The sequence below is a fragment of the Dermacentor albipictus genome, chromosome 5, assembly GCF_038994185.2.
Source record: "Dermacentor albipictus isolate Rhodes 1998 colony chromosome 5, USDA_Dalb.pri_finalv2, whole genome shotgun sequence".
Taxonomy (NCBI): domain Eukaryota; kingdom Metazoa; phylum Arthropoda; class Arachnida; order Ixodida; family Ixodidae; genus Dermacentor; species Dermacentor albipictus.
In genome coordinates, this window is record NC_091825.1 from 168,869,407 (window position 1) to 168,893,949 (window position 24,543).

The 24,543-nt window shown below is 48.3% G+C and overlaps 1 protein-coding gene across 3 annotated transcripts in view; it reads right to left on the reverse strand.

Annotated features, from left to right (window-relative positions):
* Dh44 (diuretic hormone 44) overlaps window positions 1–24,543 on the reverse strand; it is a 411,787-nt gene that overhangs the window by 205,753 nt on the left and 181,491 nt on the right. The window contains exon 1 of one of the 3 annotated variants that reach the window (XM_070539302.1): window positions 22,091–22,310. The exons of 1 other annotated variant lie outside the window; for it this stretch is intronic. In XM_070539302.1, the coding sequence (XP_070395403.1) occupies window positions 22,091–22,183 (93 nt within the window). In that variant the 5' untranslated portion in view covers window positions 22,184–22,310. Of the gene's footprint in view, window positions 1–21,790; window positions 22,311–24,543 lie in introns of those variants that run through there. One more of the 3 variants, XM_065434628.2, reaches the window with a different exon arrangement.

Here is a 24,543-nt window from a genome sequence, read left to right on the forward strand (position 1 = left end):
TGGTGTAAGCGCTCCCGCGATTGAAGCTCGTACCGATGCACCGAGGTTTACGCATGGCATACATTGAGCCCACACGCAGGCCCACCGGGCATGCACGTGTATGTGTATTGGTAAGCAATGATAAGCAGGCAGAAGTACTGGGCGTCACGCGGGCTCCGCTCCTGGATAACGTGCTGTCCTAGCAAGTGGTGGAGGCTGCTGGATTTCGACCACCCTGTAACTTCGGAGTCCCACTCTACCCCCATCATGCCCGACGACGCATGCACTCTTCCAGCTCCTCCAACAGTGCTACCCACCCTGATTTGTGCGGGTTCCATGTGTCAGCGCGATTCCCCTATCTTCTACTGCACAGATGACAGAGACGTTGAAATTGGATTTCCTCTTACGAGCCGGTGAGTGCCCATAACTAGTGGAATGATGTTAGCAATTTGAGAAACGTAGTATTCTATATGTCGGACGTTGCGAGACTATGGTTTCTAAATCATGAAGCCGACCTTACTGCGTGGTTCGTCTTGAAGACCAGCTTTAGACAAGTTTTAGGTCGGCCAGCCGTACGAAAGCTTTGTGCAGAACAACGTTTGCGTACACGATCCCGAGAGCTAGGCGAGAATTTCGCGAGCTATATCGAGGACATTATTGACCTTTGCAAACGGGTGAACGTGTTGAAGTCAGACGCAGAAGAAACCAAATAAAAAATTAAGGGTATTGAGGACGACGTGTCTCAAATGTTGTTATCGAAGAGTCCTCACACTGTCGTCGAAGTGATAGAATAGCGTCAGGGTTACGACGAGTCACGCAGATAACGGCTTCACACCCGACGTGCCCCTGCCCCCGCCTACTCTCTGTCAAGCCTTGAAGTTGGCGGCAACCATGCTACTCTGTTCCTAAAGATTCAGGAGTTCGTTCGCGCAGAGGTCGCTCTCCAGCGATCTTTGATTCCTTGTGTCCAGGAACCACCCCCCGCTTGGCCACCTCTGATGCGCAACTTCATCCAAGACAAGTTTCTCAAGCCATTCCTCCAGCCTGTGACCGACGCCAGTCACTGCACCTCTCGCGTACGCCGAAACAGTTGCCCGATATCGTCAACAAACGCTCTCGCCGCCCCTATGCATCGAGCGCCGACCTTTTCGCCGCTGCCTGTGCCGCTACCAAAGCGAGAGCATTTTCCGACTACTAAGCCACGATTCGGAGCTTACTGCCACCAGTGGCGCACCTTCGATGACCGTCCAACATGTTTTGCTTGTGGTGGTGCAGGTCACGTCGCGCGCCATTGCCGTCGTCGCATGTTTCCTTTTCCGAACATCCAGCCACCGCCATCTTTCCAATCTTAGTTTTCCTCTTCGCCTTCCAGCCTTCCAACAACTTTTTGCCTTGATCACTCACCCACGTCTACCCGCTGCTCACCACCTCCACGTCGTCACTCGCTTTCTCCGATGCGTCGCCGTACCGAATCCACCGAACAGTAACACTGATGGCCGCAGTTCCCGAGGCAGGAACTGCATCCACATCGCAATTCAGAAGTCCTCGTTACTCTCCAGCCACCGTAATTGAAGTGTCTGTCGAAGAAATCGCTGTCCTGGCACTTGTCGATACAGGAACCGCGGTTCCGTAATTTCTGCCAAACCCTGTCGCACACTAAGAAAGGTTCTGGCGCCTCTCTGACCACTCCCTTCGAACCGCGAACGCTCAAAACATTACACCTCTCGCTGCCTGTACTGCTCGGGTCCTCATTCAAGGACTTGTGTATACCGTCGAATTCTTCGTGCTGCCCTCATGTTCCCATGGCATAATATTAGGCTGGTACTTCCTTGCAAATAATAACGCCGTTATTGACTGTTGTCATGCCGAACGCGAGCTTTCTGCACTTCACGAACTTGAGACTATCGGAAACCGCCCTTGTAGGGATAAACTGTTTGTGCCCAAAGACAGTGCCATCTCTCCGTGCTCTTTCCTGCTTGTGCCTGTGTGATGCGCCGCTATTTCTCATGGTACTGTTCTCTTTACGCCCTCGGAAATGTTCATTTGCCGCAAATGTTCTCCGCTGCCCTATGCTTTGCTCACTCTTCGCAGTGGCGTCACGAATATGCTCGTCGACAATCCCGCGGCGTGTCCTTTACCTTTATTTCATGGTAAATACCTAGGCCTCGTTCAACCAGTCGACAGCTTTTGCATCTTTGATGCTCCTGCCGCTTCTACTTCTACGGACTTTAGCGCACTTGCTTCTGACCTGCCTTTGATCAGCCACTGCTCGACGCTTTCCACCGCTCCATGCACGATGGAACGTCATCTTCTGAACGAAGCCAGCTTCTCACTCTCCTACAGAAGTTCGGCGCTTCTTTTGACAGCCATGCTTCCGGTTTGGGTCGCACATCGACCGTTTTTCACCAGATAGATACAAGCAGTCATACACCTTATAAGAAATCGCGAAACTTTACCATCATGTCCAACAAAACGGTCACGAGGTCGTTTTTCAATGGGTACCGGGCCATTGTGGAATCAGTGGCAATGATTCCGCCGATAACGCTGCTCGCACAGCACATCAAGAAGAGCACAGCGTTCAAATTCCGCTTTCGAGGATAGACGCCGCAAGGCAGCTTTGACACCTGGCACGAAGTCTCACACTGACCGAGTAGAACTCGCCAAACTTACGACTTACACGACTGCATCGACCAAACCACTCCCTGCAACTCCGACCTCCACTCGGACTTCCTCGACGTGAAGCTACGCTTCTCTGTCGCCTTTGGTTATGAGTTGCGTTCACAAAGGCATATTCTACATTAATTGGAGTGACTGACAGTGGAGCATGCGAGGTCTGTGGCACCGAAGAAAACATCGACCACTTGCTGTCCCACTTTCACACGATACACTCCTGAGAGACAAGAACTTGCCAAAGCTTTTAAAAAACTGGACAATCGGCCGCTTTCTGTGCAGGTGCTGTTGGAACAGCGTCCCCATCGCCCGTCGGCCCATAAAGCGGTGAAGGCACTTTTGTGCTTCTTAAAGGGAAGCTGAAACACTTTTCGAAAAAAATGAGTTCTCTGCGGCATTCTACAGTTTTGAGTCCCCTGAACACGAATATCTCGTTCAAAAAGGGCGGAAACAAGCGCAAGCGGCTGTTTTTTCATGAAAACGCGCACCAGCGCCTCAGGGTATCGCGCGAACGCCGCTGTTGCCCGTGATTGGTCGGAGCCGCCGTGACGTCAGTGGCGGCAGTCGCCGGTCGGCGCCGCCGTTTGAGAGCGTAGCACGCTGTTCTGTTCTGGCTGCATAGCTGAGTTGTAAGCATTATGGAACGTTCTCGCTGTCTCGGACAGCTTGTATTTTCGCCGTACATGTTCGAACCGACAGCCGATACGGAAAACGATGGCGGCAACGACGATGTTGAGTGTTCCAAAAGCGAGAGCGATGTGTACACCTTCTCGCGCGCTGGAAATCTTAGCTGTTACGTATGCTTTTTTTTTCATGTAGCTGCACGTTTCAATGACGGGAGAAAAAATGCGCTAAAGTGTCACTGGGAACTTGCTGCTGGAAGAATGCCGAAGCACTAACTTCACATTAGATTGTAAACACGGGTACAATTCCGCGATGTCAAGCACCTTGCCGCTGCTTGTCTGAAGTCCCGTGGTTTTCTGAGCGTTGATACACGATCGCGAACATAAGTGCCGCGTTTCAAAGCGCGCACATGCAGTGCTGCGAGGTACAGTCATGGAAGTTGCTTATCATACACATCCAGATCGAGATGGTCAGGGGAATTATATGTGCAATATTCAGAATATGGTTCGACGCCTTTGCGATTGTGGCTCGATCAAGAATCGGTATGCGCGCTCCATGCTAGTGTTGACATAAAGATATTAGGCAGTTTTAGCACCGCCGTGTGGTAAACATGATAACTGCAACCGTACGTCGAATGTCACTAGGCAAGCCTATACTCCAATTTATACCTCAGGTGCAACGCTGTGGAAGCTACGCACGAAGTCCGGTTACCAAAATTTATTACTGCGCGCGTTTCTGTCTGTGGTTCGCAGCGTGCCAGCGGCATTTGCTCGCGCGAGCATGCACGTGAAGCTGCCGCGACGGGATGCAATTAAAGAATGCCGAAAAGAAAATTGATTTAAAAGAACGTGTTAGCAGCCGTATAAGTACACGCATTGTTTCTATGGGTAAATTCTTTTTTTTTTCATTCAGAACTGAGCTTATATATGAAAAGTTTTCTCAAAAATCGGGTCAAGAAACACCGAACTTTTTCTAAGTGCGAACGCAGCCACTGCAAGAAGTATCTCAAGCCTCCACAGCGTTGCACCTGATGTATGAAACGGAGTATAGCAACGCTAGCAACAACGCGTTTCCGCATTTGTCGTAAGGCTATCCGGCTATCGCGGAAATGGTCCGAGCGCAGCACAGTTGATTTCGTCGGCACGAACTTATCTCTCCTCACCGCACTGCGCTGCAAGCTTCTTGTGCTTCGGGAACCTGTGAAACACCACATCGTCTCGCCCGCGTGTGTTCGCGCATCCGATTGCTGCACAGAACGAGGGCATGTTGGGCGCCCTTGGCTGTAGGCACTCACGCAGCACAGAAGGAAAGAACAGTTTACGAAAATCGCAAAACAAACGTGAGCGGCGGCGGCGGCGGCGGCAAATCTCTCGTAGCGTCGTTCAGTAAAGCGCAGGACGGAAAGAGGCATGCCGGTCCGGCAGCTCGGTCGCCGCCAGTGACGTCACTCTCGCCGGTTCTCTCCTCTAGTAACCTCCTCACCCGGTGCTCCGGGAAGCGATGGGGGCGTGTCCGCGGGAGTGATTTAGAAAGCGATTTCCGCCCCTTATATTAACAAAACGAAGAAAAAAATTTCGGAACCGTAAATTATTAGGTCTGTTCTTCCCAATCCCAGCAAATCATGGAAATTGAAAACCGCTTCAGCTTCCCTTTAAGGACGACGCGCTTGTGCGACCATCTGTGACTATTATAGTAATTTCTGCAAGGCCACACGCGTCAGCGAACTCACCGCAATTTCCTTCTATCCTTCCCTCCTCTCTCTCCGTTATCTTTGTTTTCCCCCTTTCCCTTTTCCCCGGTGTAGGATAGCCAACCGGATGTTATTCTGGTTAACCTCCCCTGCCTTCTCCTTATCTCTTTCCCTCCTCCTTGTTGTGACTTCGGAGTGGAGGACGAAAGACGGACTATTTCCGCAGACGAAGAAGAAACGAAAAACTTTATACAGTATTTACAGCTAGTGGATGATAGCGTACATCTAGCAGTTCGCGCGCATCAGACCGACTGGGTGGCTGCCAGCGACTCTTTTTTCTCACAATGGGCCCGTTCTCCCTTAAATCCCTTCGGCGACCCCTCGTCGGCAGGAACCGATTTGGGCGAGTTCTCGTCGGCGGGAGCAGGCGGCGCAGGGTAATGACCTCGCCCGGCTCGAATTCTTGATTCGTCGCGGAGATGGCTGGGTGCTTCTTGAAGTCGCATCCCGTGTCGAATTCTCGATTCGCCGAGGAGAAGTGGGAGCTCCCGTCGCCTTGTGGTAGCCACGTGGTGCATGTAGTATGGCAGCTCCCGTCGCCTCGTGGTTGCCACGTGGTGCTCGTAGTATGGTACAACAACCTCTGCGGCAACGCCCTTATCGAGTATCCGCCTCGGAGCGGAGTGTAATCCGCCTTCTGCGACGCCGAACTGCGCAGCGCTCTTGCGGCTGAGGACCGAAACAATTTGGCAGGCGCACGGCCGGACTCGACTCTCCTCTGAGCGAGTAGCCGTGGCAGACGCTGCACTTGTCAGTAGAATGGGGCGCCAGCCGTTTCTCTTAGACTCTTACAGACCGGCACGTATCCGTGTCTTGCGGTTCTACACTGTTTACCCCGACGTACATCGCGACGACGCTTGGCCGTCAAGCGGGCAGACCTCCACTCTAGCAAACATGTTCCGGGAGTGCGTGTCGAGATACCCCAAGTTCAGCAAGGAGGACTGCGATTCGCATCTGCGGGACCCCGCTGTAGACAACCAAATCCTGGCTGTCAGCGTGCCCGTGACCGAGCCGGTTGGCTAGTCCTACCAGTCCCGAAGTGGGATTAGCCGGGCATGCGGCGAGTTCGCCTTCTCGCCGGAACTCCAATAAAGTTATTTCACTCACTTGACAACCTTGCCATTCTCACTGCCGTGCGCGCGCAGTGATTTTCGAGCATTATCGCCATCGAAATTTGGCGCGATGCTAATGTCGTGTCTCGTTTACGGCTGCACCTCCCGTGACCATCGAAGTAGGGCAATGCGGATTTTCCGATTTCCATCGGTAAAGCGCGATCGACAGCGCCGTGAAGCCTAGAGTAGAGCTGTACTTTGTGACAGGTGTGTATTGGCATAGGCAGTTTACCTCTCTGTTATTGTCATTACTGACTCATGCGAATAATCTCCACGAAGACGCAAACGTATGTTGGAGCTAGCGAAACAAACGATCTCTGAGTTCACGCGACCTTGTTGGTTGAAATACAAAATGTTTCTTTTTTTTTTTCTATCGTCTCTGTGCATCCGTCGCTAGAAGGCCGTCATTTCGCAACTTCACACCGTGCACACTTGCAGCTTTAGAAACGCACAGCGAATGCTCGTGATGACGGCGTAGTTAAGCTGTCGGAGCCAAGCTCACCGGCACTGCGCGGCTGACGCGGGAAACAGCGTGCACTGTGGAAGTAGCTGATGGTGCTAGTCAGCAATCGTTGCTATAGTTGTCGTTTCGTCATTCTTGTCGGCACCAAGTAAAGTAATAATTACTTGCAGAAGGCTTTTATGTTCGTTTAGGTTTCTCGTGGCCACCGCAAGATGGCGCCACAATGCATCGCAAAAGGCGCATTGACAACCAGGTTGCTGACATGCTCAAGCGCGCCTTTGTGTAGCCTCCAAACAGCCCCTGGGCGTCGCTGGCCGTTCTCGTTAAGAAAGATGACCCCATTAGGTTCTGCGTCGACTACCGAAGTCTGAACAAGATAACGTGCAAGGACGTTTGCACGGAGCGGCATTCTTCAATGGATTTACGTTCCGGATACTAGCGAGTCTCCATGGCACCATCTGACATGGCACCATCTGACCTAAAACAGCATGCGTAACACCTGACGGTTTATACGAATTCACCATGAAGCCTTTCGGCCTTTGTAACGCGCCAGCCACTTTTGAGAGGGTGATGCATAATATTTTATGTGGAAGAGAACAACAAGTCCCAGCAAGCTGCCGCTGCTTCTTCTGTGAAATATTATTTCCTGTTTTCTTCGAAGAATCAGTGCTGTGTTCAGACTGTGCTGTTTTCCAGAGCGAACAGACATCCCGTGGGAAACCTATGTGGTAAAGATCACGCACAATATCGCGTGGTTTTGCAGCACTCTGCAGCGCATCTACGCCTACCACGGCGGTAGGCAAAAAGCACCGGCACGAGCCATGTGTCAGACAGCGTGTTCCTAGACGCATGCGTGCCGCAGAATCGGCGCCGCACTCGGAGGTCCAACAACACGCGCCTAATGTCATCAAGCCAGCGAAGCTAGTTTTCAAAGCTGCTCTACCTTCCAGCGCATCTTCAGGGAATCTGGCTGAGACAAGAGAAAGTGAAGACAAGAAACCACGGGTTGACGAAGACAGGGCATCCCCCTATGAGCTAAGGGAACGTGAAGACATAGACTGTGGTGATACGACGTTATCCTCGGTAATCTAAAGAAAGAAGCGGCCTGAGGGAATTTCAGTTGTTTTTCGACCCTCACAAGAAGGCCGCAACTTCTGGCAAACGAATTTCGAACGAATGTTTCGAACAAAGACAATTCGTTTTTACAAACATGGGGCGCAAAAAATTGGACGTATCCCAAAACCACTATGCACAAAATATGACTCAGTCATCTGATTTCAAGCCCTCCGCGGTTACTTGGCGGCTATGGCGTCGCGGTGCACGAGGTCGCGGGATGAAATAGCGGCCGCATTTCGAGGGGGAGAATCATTCAGAAACGTCCGTGTTCCGTGCATTGTGGGCACGTTAAACATCTCCTGGTGGTCAAAATTAATTTGGAGTCCCCCACAACGACGGGCCTCATAATCATATCGATGTTTTGGCACGTAAAACCCCAAAATCCAATTAATTTGATTTCAAAGCATTCCCCATTCCTGGGCCTTATTGCCTACTCTTTAAAAGCACAAATGCATGGGGGGCTGCGCATTTTCGACGCAACTCGGCCTCAGTCGACGCGATGGTACGCCACGCATACAGCGACGGCCACAACACGAGCTCCCAGCCAGACGCTCACAGAATGCGCGCGCTCGGGACAATCGCGTGCGTGCAAAGCCTGCTTTCAGTCGCCCAGGTGACAGAATTTTCCAGGTACGAGTTACTGGCTTGTGAGCCCCTCGGCGCAAGCGACACGCCCCAGTGTTGTTGATACTGGCGATCGCTCGTAGAATTTTAGACAAGCGTGAGTACCGAAAGGATTTAATTATTTTTGGTGGGGGAGGGGGGGCAGCACTTAAAATAGTTACAATTATGTCCCAGTAAGATTCAGTTCACGCTAAAAAACTGCGCCACAATGACCGAGCTGTGTCTTTCGCCAACTGCGGCACAACGCCTTGTGCGGCCAGTGTGCCACAAAAGTGCCCCAAATAGTACCGAAATAAGTTACAATAATGTTGGTTATCAGAGAAAGCATCGCAAACATGTCCCAGAAAGATTAAGTACACGCCAAACCAACTGCGTCGCAATGGTCGAGCTGCGTCACAAAATGTAGCGCAGGCTGTCACGCAGACTGTCAAACAAAATTTCTCACCTGGCCATGTTCCAATAGCGCAGGGGTGCCGTGTCGAAGTGCAAGAGGAACGCAACAATATGCCGAGCTCAAGAAACCAGAGCTATACATTAGATGCAAAAAAAAAAAATCGCAGTGTCGCCCGAACGGTGATGCATATCTATTGTGATAGAAAATTATTAGACAGTCATACGAAGTAAGGATAGTAGGTTTATCGGCCGTATAAACTTACATTCACTCACTAGCTGAATTAACGAGCATGATCGCTCTAAAAGACCGATAAGTCGCCGATCATGGGCAGCCGGCCTCACTCGCTCCGGTGGCGTGTCTGGAGCATGCACTGGCCTCCCATTGTCTTGTGGCTAGGTAACGCACGCAAAATAGGTCGTGAGGTGTAACTTCTTTTGGAGGCAAAAATATTACGTATAGCTCGAAACAATAAAAATAAAGCATTGCCTGTTAACTCCAGTTCACATGCCTCTCGTTCATTCACACGCGTGTGACGACTAGGCGTTTCCTCTCGGCAGTTTTCGCCGAGTGTCCGCTCTTCTTCAGCCGATGGCCGCTCGTTTGCATGGTGTGCGTCTGCCGCGAAATTTCGAGTCGGGGCGGTCGTTTCCCAGTGAGCTCATTCAAGTGTGGTTTGTCGTACGCATATAGTGGCCCGTCTTGTTCGCATCACCGAGAATGTTTTTGTTGCGTTGTGACCTCGCAAATAATTTTTCCTCGATCGCCTTTGGGACGCCCGTCTTGGCCGAACATAATTCGCTGTCATGTGTTATCGGGCGGCGTGTTTCTCATCGGCCGGTTCCAGTTTCAACACGCCCTACAAGGCGAAGGAAAGCCTGGTTCCTTCAAGTTTACACAGTTGCTAACCGGTACATGCCATGAACTTTCTGGCATTCACCACGATGCGCAATGGGTGTTAAAGTCCAGTGGGCGATGTCCAAGGGCGATGGTATTATCGCCCTTGTACTTTATACGAAACCTAACGGCGACGGCAGAAATGCGCTTGCAGTGTCCGTATAATTGCTATCGCAACAAAACAGAAATCATAGAGCGATACAAACGGGTTCTTTTCGGATGTCCTAAGTAAATTTGCTTGTGCTGTTAACTATTTCACTACCCGCACGAAGTGGCACGTTCGATTGCTGACATCCATGCCAGATGAGGTCGGAATGAAAGAAGGAAGGAAAGAGGGAAGGAAGAAAGGAATGAAACAAAAACATTATTTGGGGCCAGCACTAAGGCTCAGTATAGAAAGAAATAACACTGATGCTTTAAGCGTGCTGTAGGCGAAGGGGTGAAGGAAGGTGTCGCTCAATACCTGCAGTGCAGTTTGGAGCCTTAAATCTCCCCACAGTTAATCGTAATCCTTAATATTTTATAGCCAGAGTTTTGTTTTAGGCCTGTAAAAAACCTTTAAATTGCACTTAAAATATCTTTGAGGTGTTCTAATTTAGTTTCACGGCACTTGCGAGATGAAATTTGGGTTGTTCGTGCACTAACGACGGCATATTTTTATAATGCATTACGTTATTCTATAAGGCGGGAGTATTACCTTTCACCATGTGAAGAAGGCGCGTTGCATTCGGGAATTAATATGCATTGAGCAAAAGCACTTGCCCGCAGCTGGTCCTTGGAAATTTTTCAAAACCATGAAAATTCACCCAAGTACTTGAACGTGTTTTCGTCATGATGCACTCACAACTTGGGCGAGATGCATAGTATTGCGACTCGGTCTCGTAGACGAGAGGCGGACTCTTGCAGCAGACGAAGAGGAGACGAAAAGCTTTATACAATATAGTCAAGAGTTCGACGAAAGTTCGGCTGGTCAGGTAACATGATGATGAAACTTAAACTTCAATTCATGCCACCCGGCTTGCCATAAGCAATCCGTTGTCTCATCTCTCGTGACGCGGGCCACACGCATCTGCTCAAGTGACCATGAAATGCAGAACGAACTGCAGAAAATTCGTCACGAATTATCCAGGAACGGGTACCCCAAGAAGTTTATTGACAAAATGGAAGCCCAGGTCCTCCATCCAAAGCCGTCTCAAGGCAAGTCGCTCATGAAACGCGCTGGCGTCCCATATGTTCCTGGCGTCAGCGAAGCTCTTAGCCGCGTATTCTCAAGATACGATCTCAGAATAGCCCACATGCCATCCAACAAGCTGAGAAATCAGCTTGTTAACGTAAAGGATCAGCTTGAAAGCAAGAATTATCCCGGTGTCATATACAAGATACCATGCGCAGACTGCAGTTGCAGCTACATCGGTGAAACGGGCAAGTTCACGAGAAGATTAAAAGAGCACCAAAGGGACGTCTCCAACAAGAAAAAAGTATCGAACGCCCTTGCTGAACACGCCGATAATCACAGTCACCGCATCGATTGGGAAAACGCTGTCATAATAGCTAAGGAAAAGAATTCGATGACGCGACTCTTGTTAGAATCTTTATTTATTCAAACTACTGACAACAATATCAACAGGACTGATGGGAATCTTCTTGCTAACTACACCCGTTCCCTACGTCACATTTTGCCATAAAAATGACTTGCGGCTTTTGCCCGCTTTTAGTGTGATCAAGGAACCCGTACGGGTCCCGAAACGTCTCTGTGTGTTTTTTCACCTTGACTTGGTCAGTGGCCGTAATTTCTTCATCTTTATACAATATGTACAGATGGCAGCTAATAGCCTGCAAGCATCGGTGCCGAAGAGCGCACCAGTCCGACGGGGCGACTGGTGGCGACTCTCTCTTCAAACAATGGGCCGGCTCTGCCTTAAATCTCTTTAGGCGTCCCGTCGTCGGCAGGAACGAGGCAGGATCGGTGCTGATGTCAACCGCGTCGCTGTCCTCTTTCGTCAAAGGAGAAGTTCAAGCTGCGTGGAACCGGTCTCCACGGCAAGGGTGTAAGATTTTGCGGACGATCCCACCGCTGTCAACCAGATGTAGAAGTCGTCGGACGACCTCGCCGCTGCCACCATTTGAAGGAGTTGAAGGTCGTAGAGAGGAACTCGGTGAACAGGATTTATTTACATTATTTACATTTACATTTAAGACACATTGGCAGTCTAGCGCGACTCCCATATGGAGCCCGCAAGGCTAACATACCGCAAACAGCTTACGAGCACACAGCTCACGAATATATTTCTAGCATGACAACGAGGACTCAGCTCCCGATGACGAGCACACCCTAGCAGCCGGCAACCGCTGCTTATAAGCACTTGGTCCCTCCTCGATTCCAAGCGAATGGAAACGTTCGTCCAGTCATCGTCCGACGTCACCGTTCGACGTCACCGAAGATGACGCGCCCTTTTGGAGGAGGTGGGCTCACATACTCGTGTTGCACACACACACACAGGTGTAAAGGTCCGGAGCCGACGTCAGAGGGCTTCGTAGAACTCTGCTTTGTCCCGGGTGGAGCTGACCCCGTGCCACGTGGCTGCCGGTTATTCGCAGTTCTCTGAAGTGCGCCCCGTCTGGTTAGATTGGAGCACGTGCTGCGGGCTGAAATAGCTGGCACGTTGTCACCCCGTACGGCCATTCCTAACAAGGGTCAGCAGTTCTGTGGAATTCTTAACGCTGCCAGTGGATTCGTCATGGTGCTCTGTGCCTGCGGACTCCTCAGTTCAACCCACGGAAAGGGCTCGGTAGTTTCGTGGAACTTTGCAGGTTGTCACCAAGTGAAACCACTTCAGAAAAGCGAGGTGGGGAGGGGGAAGCGCCCGTTGCCTCCACGTAGTCACGCAGTGTGGCAAAACAATACCTGGGTTACAGATAAAGACGTGCAACAATCCCAGAGAGTTTCGCAATGCATTTTAGGCTAGAGCTAATTGTATATCGAAATGACGCACTGTCGCTTTTAAAAAGACGAGAAATTAGAACGGTTTCAAAAGCATTGGAACAAGGTGTAATATTATTGAAAATGATTCGGTTATCTAGTTCCACACAACGTTCAGATACTTAACAGGAGAGCGGTATGTGTGCGTTAAGTTACTAACATCACTCTGTCGAGATTTGCCATGAATATTTCCAAATTTCCCGTAAAAATGTTTTTCCTATTTTTCTGACTTGAAAATTTCGTTAAATTTTACATTGCTAGAAGTAAAATGGCTGATGTTCGGGACGGCGACAATGTAACCCCTTTCTTTGAGTCCTCATCATTTTCAGCAAGCCTCCGATGTGAAATGTTTATTCGCGTATCTCTCGCGAGAGCTTCTTTATAGGAACTTTGATAGCTCAGCAAGATAACCTCGAGCACGGGCTCCAAACTGTTCAAGTTTATTAGCCACATAAGATCGACAAACGGGACCTCATTGATAGCGCACATAACGGCGTCATCTATTACAGCCAAGCTGTTAGCATCTGCGCGGTCAGCATTTTAAAGCGCAGCGGCGTCCGTTTCTGCGTCGAGCGTCGGCGCGCCTCGTAACCGAGCGAACGCGCAGCGAAGGGAGTCCGAGGAGGAAAGCGGCGAGGGAGGGTACGGCGGAAGCCTGAGAACCGTAGTGCCGTGCAAGACGGGCTCGGCCACGATCATAGCTACGAGGTGAAGCCAGAGTAGAGCCAACAAAGCACTGCATGAGCGGAGGTCTGTTCGCGGCGGCTGTTGTGAATCGCGCCGGCGCGTCACCTAAGCGTTGCCTGTCGCGATCTCCCAATTAGCGAGGCAGCCGTCTCACACTTCGCTCCGTTTGCAGTGTGCCTCACGAGACAGAATGTCCGGGCCAGCCATTGTATCGCGACATGAAAACGCATCTAGAGCTGCGCTCAAATTGGGCATTAGGCTGTACCGCAATCGTCTGTGAATTTCTCGTGTCGTTGTCCGCGAGTAGAAATGCGGGCCGAACGCAGAGGCAGTGCAATACCGGGCCGACCCGCCGCGGGGGTGAAGCAGGCTTCAAGCACACAGCAAAGTGAAGCGAACAGTGAATTTATTCTTTGGAATCGCACGTACAACATACAGAACAGCATTCGTTTCAATGAAGAGCATGCACAAAACAGGCATCGGAACCGCATAATGGGAGATGAGGCGCTCCTTACAATGCGAAACACGTATCGCTCCCTACATACGCCTCCCGGTAAAGATTATTGTAGCTCAAGCTGTCGCGGCGACGGCAGCTTGCGACGTGGGAAGTGGCGCCACTAGCCTTTCGTATATAAAGGAACCAGCCTAGCAGCTGATTTTATTGTTGTTGCGGCACCGCTATGGGTAGGCAACGCGTACTTGGGACTCCCGAGTAGCAGCGTGAATACGAAGAGCAGCACAGGGAAAAAGAACCGGCAACACGACCAGCGGAGGCGTACTGTGAAGATTACCATTACTACTATTGCTCTATAGCAGTAAAGCATGGCATACCGCCATGAGCAGTTGTAGCGGTGGTTTTCAGCAGCTTCGCTGGAGATCCGCTTTCGCAGGATCGGTATGGCGAGTCATCTTCTTTCCTTACCATAGGGGGCAAAACTGGATATTTGAATTGTAAACCTAACATGACCGTGATATCTATACTTCAATTGTAAGTCACTTTTCTGTTGCTAAAAAAAATCAAACCTCTGTATGAAACTACAACTGGAGCTGTTCCGTCTTCCGTCTTGTATGACCAGCCCATCATGACTGCGTCGCCAATGTCACCATTTTTTTACGGTCTGCTGACGTACGCATAATTTTCCCAACTATTTGAGGACGTAAATGTTGTGTGAAAAGTTTTAAATATAAGGCTGAGAAGCTTACTGCGAAAATCAACCAGTGAGATGTAAGAAGTGTCCCTCACTTATAGAGTGCAAGAAATTAGGATCAACGCAAAACTCTGCCTTGAGTATCTCTAATACTTAGCGTCACCAACACGAATGACAGGGACGACTGTGTCCACTGCAGACTCTGAAGTGTTTCTGGTTTTCTATCTTTCAGGCGCTAGCCAAACTCTCCTACGCGTTTCTCTGCCATTCTCGGTCGTATTGGCGACACCTCCTTCTATTTTTCCTAACTGGGTCGGGTGCACTTTGCGCGGTATGAACTTGAGCCCGAAAGAGCAATTTCTATTGACATCCGCCGTTTTACGTTAGAAATCTTTCTCTGCTCGACTGAGTGGTGCGTTAGCGCGGGCACGCACACACAGTATCCGGTACGCAAACTCTGCCCCGCAGCATCCCTGCAGCGGCGGGCAAGGCACGTCACGCATTCGCCCTTTCGCGCCCGAGAAGCGCTCGGGTTGAATAAATCTCCGACAGAATGCCATCGTCGCATGCTCGTAGCTTTGCAAAGCACACCGCGCTCAAATTCTTCGCTGGCCTCGCTACTGGCGAGAGCAGACGCCCTCGCGCTGGCATTTGTGCGCGCGATGAGAGCTTGCTCAGCGCTGCGCGGGTTTTTAGTGCAAAGCGCGGGGCTTTGCGGCTCGCTGCTGCCGCTTGGCCGTAGACGCGTGGAAGGAGCAAAAACGAAGCGCAATCGATGGGCGGTGAAGGCGCGCAAACATCTGCCTCAATAGGCTGAGAGTGCAGAACTGTGGCTTCCGGATGCACACACGTGGATGGTGTGGGAGAGCAGCAACGAGACGCTGCCTCGGCCTTTCCAGGAATGGCACCGGCGATGTGTACGTTTCAGCCGAGCCGCAAGTTCGAAAACACGGCAAAGTTATTCCTACTTGACCGCTTGTCGGCGCGGGGTGCTACGCCGCCGTGCTGTGATTGTACATGCAGCCGGAATAGGACCGCACTTCAGTGCGCTACTTGGGTAAACAGACGACACTTTCAATGTTGCAGGGGTATGTGTGCACACGCACTCACACCTTAGGATTGTTGTCGGGCCCAGTAAATTCATTGAAAACCCCAACAGTAAGGGCCGGGCCGGCCTTTGAAAGCCGCAACACGCACACGCTCTAAGGCAGAGGAACAGATTCTAAAGAATTCCACTGCGCCATCATTCGCTAATCATATTCGACGTGCAGATGCACTCGAAGAATGTTAGGAAAATGGAGTGATATTTAAGGACCACAGTCGAGGGCCTCTACAGTGAAATGACCTGTACAAGGAAGGAACAATGCTTTTCACGTTGGGCTGTCCTGTGCGCGACTTTTGCAAAGCAGTGACGTACGCAAACAATGATTTCGGAAGCCCCAAGCGTTTCGTTACAAAGGCGTTCGACTGTGCACGCTGCAGTTCCCTCATAAGATTACAGAGCCAATCACTGCCTCTTGGTGATCGGCTTCTCGTCACTGCGAAACTCTTCTTACAAACGCTGCCCGTAGGATCAAGCTGCTGCTGCCAGCAGATGGTCGGGCGTCCCGTTTTATTGACCACGAGGGAAGCGTGCTATTTGGCGGCATATCACTTCTTATTTCCCTTGAAATTAGCTGTCCTCCTTGTCCCTCCCGATGACTATAGTTGGAGCGCGAGCTGGTTTTGTCGCCGGGCCTCGGCTGAAGGTTGGAACGGCTGCAAAGACGGACGGGCATTGTTTGCAGCAGTCGATTTCCAAACGCTGTATTCGAACTTAAGCAACTGATCTTAAGAATATTTTCCCCTCAAAGTCATACGAAGGTTACGTGAAAAAAGAAAATACTTTGAAAAGAGACGGTATAGAATGCACAAGTGAAGCTCGCCTTCACGGATGCAACAAAATGTACAGCAACAGCGTATCGCTGCATTGCGCGGGCGCCGCTCCATGTGCAAATATATGTCCTTTCGTGGAGACCACTGAAAGCGAGCAGCGCCTGCGTCCTCTTAAGAACAAATTAGTAGGTCACGTGTGGTCGTTCTAAAACGAGAGCAGGACAACTGGAATCTGCGGGCAGCTTTTACGAGCGCGCCTTTCGCTGCGCGTTGTTTGTGGCACTCTGCGTGCAACGAGTTGGCGAGGCCGAACGTCCGTCGGGCGGACCTAAAGCGGTAATGAGAGCGCGCAAATGGCGCCGCCTTGTTGCACGGCGCTCCCGCCGTTCCGCGTCAGTGGTCAAGTTTACCAGTGATGCTGTTTCTCGGAACGGACACTGATATGTCGCGGCCTCTAAGACGACACACGGGGGGGGGGGGGGGGGGCGCAGTGGCGAAGCCGGGACGTTGAAATAGCCTTCGCTGTAGGTGACAGAACAGATTTTGATTACGCTGTGCGCGTTCCAACTGAAAATTTTGAAATGAATAGCGATTGATGGATGGGTGCAGTTTCTAAGGCCCGACAATTCTATGTGGAGGGACTTTCTTGAATATTCAGCATTTGGAGACTGCTTGTTCACTTGGCCGAGCTGCGCGTGCAGCATCCAACCTCACGTTTTTCTTGGCGAATCGAAGAAAACATTATTAAGTATTGTTTGAGAATATTCAAGTACAGAACAAAAACTTCATTCGAGCATCAATTGCATAGCCTCTGAAATCGTTCATTTGTTGAAAGACGCAGCAAGGAGTCGAAAAAAAGGGTCTCGTGCAGAAGAGGAAGTCAGTTACGCACTAGAACGATAATACGTACACTTGCTCTACGCTTCTAGCGGCCCACTTGCATACAAAACATACGGTCTTCTTAGATCTTGCTTTTTCTGCCATTGTTCTTGGAAACGTCGCCTTTACTTCCATAAAGTTACTTCCAAAAATTTACTTCCATAAGGGAAAATAGGGGTAGCGCTTGCATAATGAAACCCTTGCTACGTTACCATTGCGCCCATAAATTTGAAATCATTTCAATGAAATGCCTTCTCATAAGCTTGCTTGCTACTCGTTCTCCTCAATCTCGGTCACGTAGTGCTGCGGACATTACGAAAGCAATACCACTGTGCCCTGCGCAGTTTCGCTATAGAAAAAGAAAGCAACATCGAAGTCGAGAAGTTGCTGGCGGACAGCAGGGTTGGAGTCAATTTGTTACGTAAACTGTCTGTTTCACCCGAAAGGCGAAGCATTAATAGTGACAGCAAGTAATTCGACAACATTACGAGGTAAAGCTAACCGTTTTATGAGCGGCCTAAAGTGCTGTAAACGTTTGCTTACGAATAAAATTAACAAGCACGTTGCCACGCTCGCACAGAGAAACGAGAGCACATCTCGCTCGGTAATCGCGGGCACTCATTGTCAGAGCGCTGGCGTGATTTTATTTTATTTATTTATAAATACTGCTATCTTAAACAAGATCTTAGCAGCGTGGTACACGAATAAGTTCACGAAACAATATAAATACAACAATGGGGAATTGCACTCAAAAATTCCTCAAACCAGCGCTTCACACAAGGGTTTCACACAAGCGCAGAAAACAGGCGCAGAAAACACAGGCGCAAAAAAAAAACAGGCGCAAAAAACAAGCGCTTCAAGGTTACATCGGTGATCTTTCCCAATCATACAGTAAAACAGTGCTATCACTGACAATCTCAGCAAGTGCACAAAAAAAAAGTTAAAGATATGTTTCAAAAAGTGATAGTGAGTCCTGTGTTACAGTTTTATCGGTCAGCTTATTCCAATCTACTATAGTTCTTGGAAAAAAGGAATACATGAAGCAGTTGACACGTGTTGTAAATGGTGTTACAGCTAGTGAGTGTCGCTGTCTGGTAGCGTAACCTGGTGCATAGGTGATAATGCGAGACGTGTCGATGTTGTAGTGACCATTTATCATTTGAAAAAAGAACTTTAAACGACATGCACGATTTCTGTCACTTACAGAAGGCAAGCCGCTCCGAGATAAAAGGTTAGTAATAGAACTACGCCCACATGTATTGTAAACGAATCGATCTGCTTTTTTCTGTAAGCTTTCTAGCTTTCCAATATCGCTTTTAGTGAACGGGTCCCATATAACTATAGCATATTCTAAAGCGGGGCGGACTAGTGTTTTGTATGCCAATAGACGTACTGTTGGTGTGGAAGATTTTAATACGCGTCTTAGAAAAAACAACTTGCGGCGACAATTTGCTATTACTGTGTCAAGGTGCTTTGACCAGGAAAGATCCTTTGTTATGTACAAGCCAAGGTACTTATATTGTGTTACCTCTGCCAAAAAAGCGTTTTCTGTGCCATAGCGATATACCAGTGGCTTCTTTTTTAATGTTATCCGCATATATACTGTCTTTTCGAAATTAATGCTCATTTGCCATTGTCTACACCACTCAACTACCTTATTAAAGTCCCTGTTTAACCTAAGTTGGTCTTCTTCCGTTGTTATTTCATCGTACAGAACGCAGTCGTCAGCGTAAAGCCTGATTTTAACAGAGAGGTTAGTGACAATATCGTTTATATATAACAAAAAGAAAAGGGGGCCAAGAACGGATCCCTGTGGGACACCAGAATTTACAGCAGCTATATCAGAGGTTGTTTTATTTATAGTAACAAACTGATGGTGGTTTGTAAGGTAGGCTTTAATCCATGCTAGTATTTTATCATTTTTAAGCACAGCTCTTAGCTTATGAAGCAATTTAACATGAGACACCCTATCAAATGCCTTGCTGAAATCCATGAATATCGCGTCTGTTTGTTTCCCTTTGTTTACAGTGTTAGCAAAGTCATGTGTGATTTCAACTAGTTAAGTAGTCGTCGATAGGCCACTTCTAAAACCATGCTGCATGTTTGTGAAAACGTTATGTTCGTCTAGAAATCCAGTTATATGTTTATGAATTATATGTTCTAAGAGCTTACAAGATGTTGATGTCAATGAAATCGGTCTGTAATTATTGATGCGTGATTTATCCCCCGATTTATGTAAAGGTTTTATTCTAGCAATTTTCCAGTCTTCCGGTAGTGATCCTTCGTTAATTGACTTCACAAATAGAATGTACAGATATTTTGCACACCATTCAGCATAACGCTTTAGAAAACAGTTCGGAATATCATCTGGTCCTGGAGACTTCTTAATGTCAAGCTTTAACAATAAATTTAGAATACCTTGTTCCGAAATAACAATGTCGGAAGGGAAGGCAGTTCAGCAGAAAAGCATGGTAAACAGCCATCATCACTTGTAAATGCACTTTTAAAATGGTTATTAAAAGCAGAACACACAATTTTCTCATCCCGCACACTTTCACCGTTAATAAAAAAGGTGTCGGAAGACGAAGAGGTGGGCGTCACAACCCTCCAGAATTTCTCGGGAGATGATCTGACAAAGTCTGGTAGTAATGTGCTGTGATAATACTCTTTATCTTTGACAATCTTTTCGTGAAGTTTTTCGGACAAGTTATCAATATCGGATTTAAGTTCTTCGCCGTCCTTCATTAGGGCGCGTTTCTTTTTTAATCGCTTAAGTTTCCGCCTCATCTGTAACGTCTCCCGCGTAATCCATGGATTGCGGCGCTCCGACTTCTTCACTATTTTAGGAACGAAGCGTTCTACGCAATCAAGGTCTTTAAAGAAAAGGTCTAAAAGGTTTAAAGAAAAGGTTTAAAGAGGTCTTTAAAGAAAAGCCAGGGGTCGTTTACACTACAATCAAGACCTTGAAAGTGATCGTAGTTAAAAGCTAGCGCATCTATTATAGAGTCATCCTGTGCTCTTGAAAAATTTGGAAAACATTGAACGTTATTGGTTCGATTTATTAAAGCACTTTTCAACGTCAGGACAACTGCTTTATGATCAGAAATACAAGATGTTACTGTATGTGAGATGCAGTCTTTAATGGTGCCACTTACAAAAAACAAATCAAGAATGGACCTTGAATCATTTTGAATTCTTGTGAAATCCTGCACAATTTGCAGTAGATCAAAATTAAAAGCTATATTAGTCATAACACTTTCCGCACTTTGAATTGGATACGAAGAAAAAGTTTCCCAATTGATATTTGGCAGGTTGAAATCACCGGTTAATATTAATTTATCTTCTTGCGTTACATATGAATGCATATAAGTTGACAAGCGCTCCAAGTAATCAACAGTGGAGTTAGGAGGTCTGTACAAACCTGCAAGGATATATCTAAAATTATTGACATATAATTTACAAAATATGCTTTCTACATCCGGAACATCAGGCATTGTCTGCAGCATAATGGAAGATTTATACAGTATAGCAATACCTCCCCCTTTTCTATCCCGGTCCCTACGTAACACTTTATAATTCTTTGGTACGAATTCACTGTCAAATATATCATCGCTTAACCAAGTTTCAGTTAGTACGGCCACGTCGGGTTCTAGTGAAAAAAGTACGCTCTCAAGCTGGACAGTCTTATTCACGACACTGCGGCAATTCATGTTAAGAATTGTGAAAGGCCTGCTGTTTATCTTCTCAATTCATTTCTTTTTAGTAATTTTAAAGCGCTTATCTTTAGCTTCGTCCCAGCCAAACATTACGCCGTCCACGCTTAACTTATCAAAGAGCAACTTCACCTTAGCATTATTTTCTTTTTCCTGTTTCGCACTTAGCCACAATATTTTTCGTATTTGACGCACTCTGAATGAAACGTCTTCTTTTACGGAAAAGTTTCTTCCTTTTAACTTTGAACAAGACCTGAGAATTGTTAGTTTCTCACGATAATCCAAGAATTTAATTATCACTGGGCGGCCTTTTCTGCTCTTTTTGCCTAGTCTGTGACATCTCTCCATGCCACTAACACTGAGTCCCAGCTTATCCTTGAAAAGATCGTCTTGTAGTATTTTTGTTAGGCTATCCGTTGTTTTATTGTCATGTTCCTGTATCCCGTAAATGATCAGGTTGTTCCGTCTACCTCTATTTTCTTGGTCATCTAACTTATTCTGTAAATATGACACCTGTGTTTGCAAAGTAGCGACAAATGACTTCACGTTTTTAAATTCTTGTTCTAAAGATTGCAGAACAGACGAGTTACCCTCTAAACAGCTTAGTCTTTCCTTCATATCTGTTATATCTAATTCCATTCTATTTTGATTCGATAATAGGCTATTCATGGTGGTCATCATGTTATTCTGGCCATCAAGTAGCTTCATCAAGAGTTCCTTCTCAGTCGGACCTGGGTTCGCCTCAATATCGCCACATGATAAAAGATTCAACACAAACGGAAACATATCAGACAACAGCAGTGGGCATGGCAGTGGGCATGGCAGCAGCATCAGGAAACGGTTGTCACTACGATAGCACTTCGTAGGTAAGTAAGAACTAACCTCCACCGAGAAGCAGAGCGGATTTTGAAGCAACATTCCCGAAGCGCTGCTGCCGAGCCCACAGGAGGCAACTTGCAGTGCGACCCGTTTCAACGGCGCTGGAAGTCCCACGAGATGTGACGTCACAGATGAAGGCGCAAGCGCAGATGTCAGGAGGAAAGGCGGGATGTTCTCGCTGATCTCGCACATGTCACCATCCACTGATACCTCGATGACGCTGTCACCAAGATTGTGGCAATGAAGTCTGTCCGATGCACAAGCCTGGTTCGGTGACCATACTGTGATTAGGGTAGCGAGAACCTGCACCGAGAAGCAGAGCGGATTTTGAAGCAACATTCCCGAAGCGCTGCTGCCGAGCCCGACGAGAGGCAGGGGCGGAAAGTGCATTCCCATTCGTGCTGCTTCTTGCTTCAACGCAAACGATGCGCACGAGCCCACAGTACACACGAAGCCATCAGCTATCTCAGGTCGGCTAGCCTTTAGACCCAGCGCAGACTGCTTCCAAGACGCGTGGCCGTGCTCAGCCGCCGCAGCTGGAGTGGAAGAGGATTTGCGCACTCAGCTGTCCCCCCCCCCCCCCCTCGTGGCGCTCTCCCCCCTTGCGCGCGTGAGAAGACGGCGCCCCGCCTTCTTCCCTTTGCGAGAAGACACGCACCGCCGCACGCTGCCGCCGTCCTTCTCGGCTCAGACTCGCAAGTTTCCGCTCACACCTGCAGCGTACAGCGCGCGGCTGCGATGTTGTGTGGAACATCACGGCGGCGACGATGGCGCAGATTCACCTTGATTGTCCATATAGCTGGCATCGCAATAAGAAAAAAGAAAGGTCCTAGGCCCTCAAGCTTTACTCGCGTGAATGCAGAGCGACAGCGCTATCAGGTCCTGTCATTCATACGTATTTTTTAACATCCACACGACTTATTCTCCTACCTCATCATTACCTGCGAGTTATAAAATTAGTATCGACTGCTGCTATCTACGAGTCTGCTACGTCACCTATGACGGTCAACCTAAATACAACAGAACAACGACTGCCTTTTATTTGTTTTAATCATCGGAAGCACAGGACACAGATGAATGTGGAGAGGAGGCTGTTGTAATAAAATCATGCTTGTGTGTTCGTCATATATAGTGACTTGTGTTACATGTATTTACATTGCAGCACTGCCTCTGTCTGTAATGGATTCGGTAGTATCAATCGCTTCCCTGCTTTTTTTCCACCAATACCTTAAACGTCCCTTGCTTATCTCAACTGCTGAACGTTTGTACTCCTGTCTACTTTGAACCCAAGCGCTTCTGGAAGTTGTACGTTACGTGCTGGTCTCGCTGGGTGAATCTCTTCGCATTCCATTAGCATGTGCAGGGTGGACTCCGAATTTTTGCTGCAGCATGCACAAGCGTCATCTGATTGCGAATGTTTGCTCCGGTATTTTCTTGCCCTTATAGGCAACCAGCTCTAAACTCAAATTTTTCACCTGAGGTTCTGTCGCCATCTGGTGGCTGCTTGCCTCACAGTGACCGTAGCATCGGTATGTGCCGACTTATGCTTTGGCAGAAGCAATCGATCCCTTACATGAGGTTTCTTGCGGCACCTTTAACTGGTGCTGCCCTGAGCTCATGACGGCAGTTTTCACGGAGATCCTCTTGCTTCTGGCACACTGCCTCGGAAAAGAGCCTTCGAGCGTGACAAACTCTCCCATATTGTGAGTGACAAAGCAACCATCAGACAAGGCCCTAAAGTTCGGCCCACCTACGGTACTCGTACAAGTGGTATGGCAAAGGTCAAGGCATAAGTCTTGAGGTAGAGCCTGAGCGATGTATTTCTGTGGGCTTGCACAGACTCGCGATGCAGGTAACACAAGGGGACATTTTTACTGAATAACCTCGAAGGAAAAATTTGCACTTATGCGTAAAAAAACTGCATGACACGACAGCTTCTGACGCTGTCCGTTCTAATATTTTAATGTGGAATGAAATTTCGCTAAAGAACGTTCTGAGCAATGCTCAGAACATCAGAATTTTTAAAGTGAACGTTTCCTTGTTCGTCGAAATCTGATAGTATATATTTGTGCATGTATAATGGAATGTAATATGTGCACCAAAGGCAATTATCAACAAATGGGCTGAAACTAAAGGCCAGCAAGTTCACCTCTATTTTCCGTCATAAAAAATAAATTTCAACAAATTCTGAACATATATCTGATCGTAGGCATCTCTGAAGCCTAATAGCGCATTATATTCAACGGATTCTTGGTTTTTCCTGACTTTCTTTGATTTAGCGATTTCCTATGTGTCACTGGGTCAATCCTACAGAATGGGTATGTCCCACTGTGGCGCCAGAAGTACAGAATCCCTAAGTGTTGCGTTTCGTACTTTCCGGTGGGCCTACCTGTCATAGCCACTCTTCTCTCGACAAGCTACTGTGGGTGCATTCTATATGTTGGTAAGTTTGCATCCGACTTTCCAATAGGCATAGCAATCTATGCTGATGGCATCGTACTGTGGATCAATGGTCGTGGAATCTTGTAGAGAGCTCGGAATGTGACATAAGTGTAGATGGATGAAGTTGGTCTGCAGTTTTCACCCGTTAAGTCAGCCGCAATTGCGTATCATCCTGGACAACGCGCTCGTCGAACCATGAGACGGCTATACGTCGGAGCTACACTGATAGACTGGGTGCAGAAACACCGCTACCTGGGCGTAATTATCGATTATCGCCTATCATGAAGCCCTGCCGCCACCTCTGTGTGGCGCAA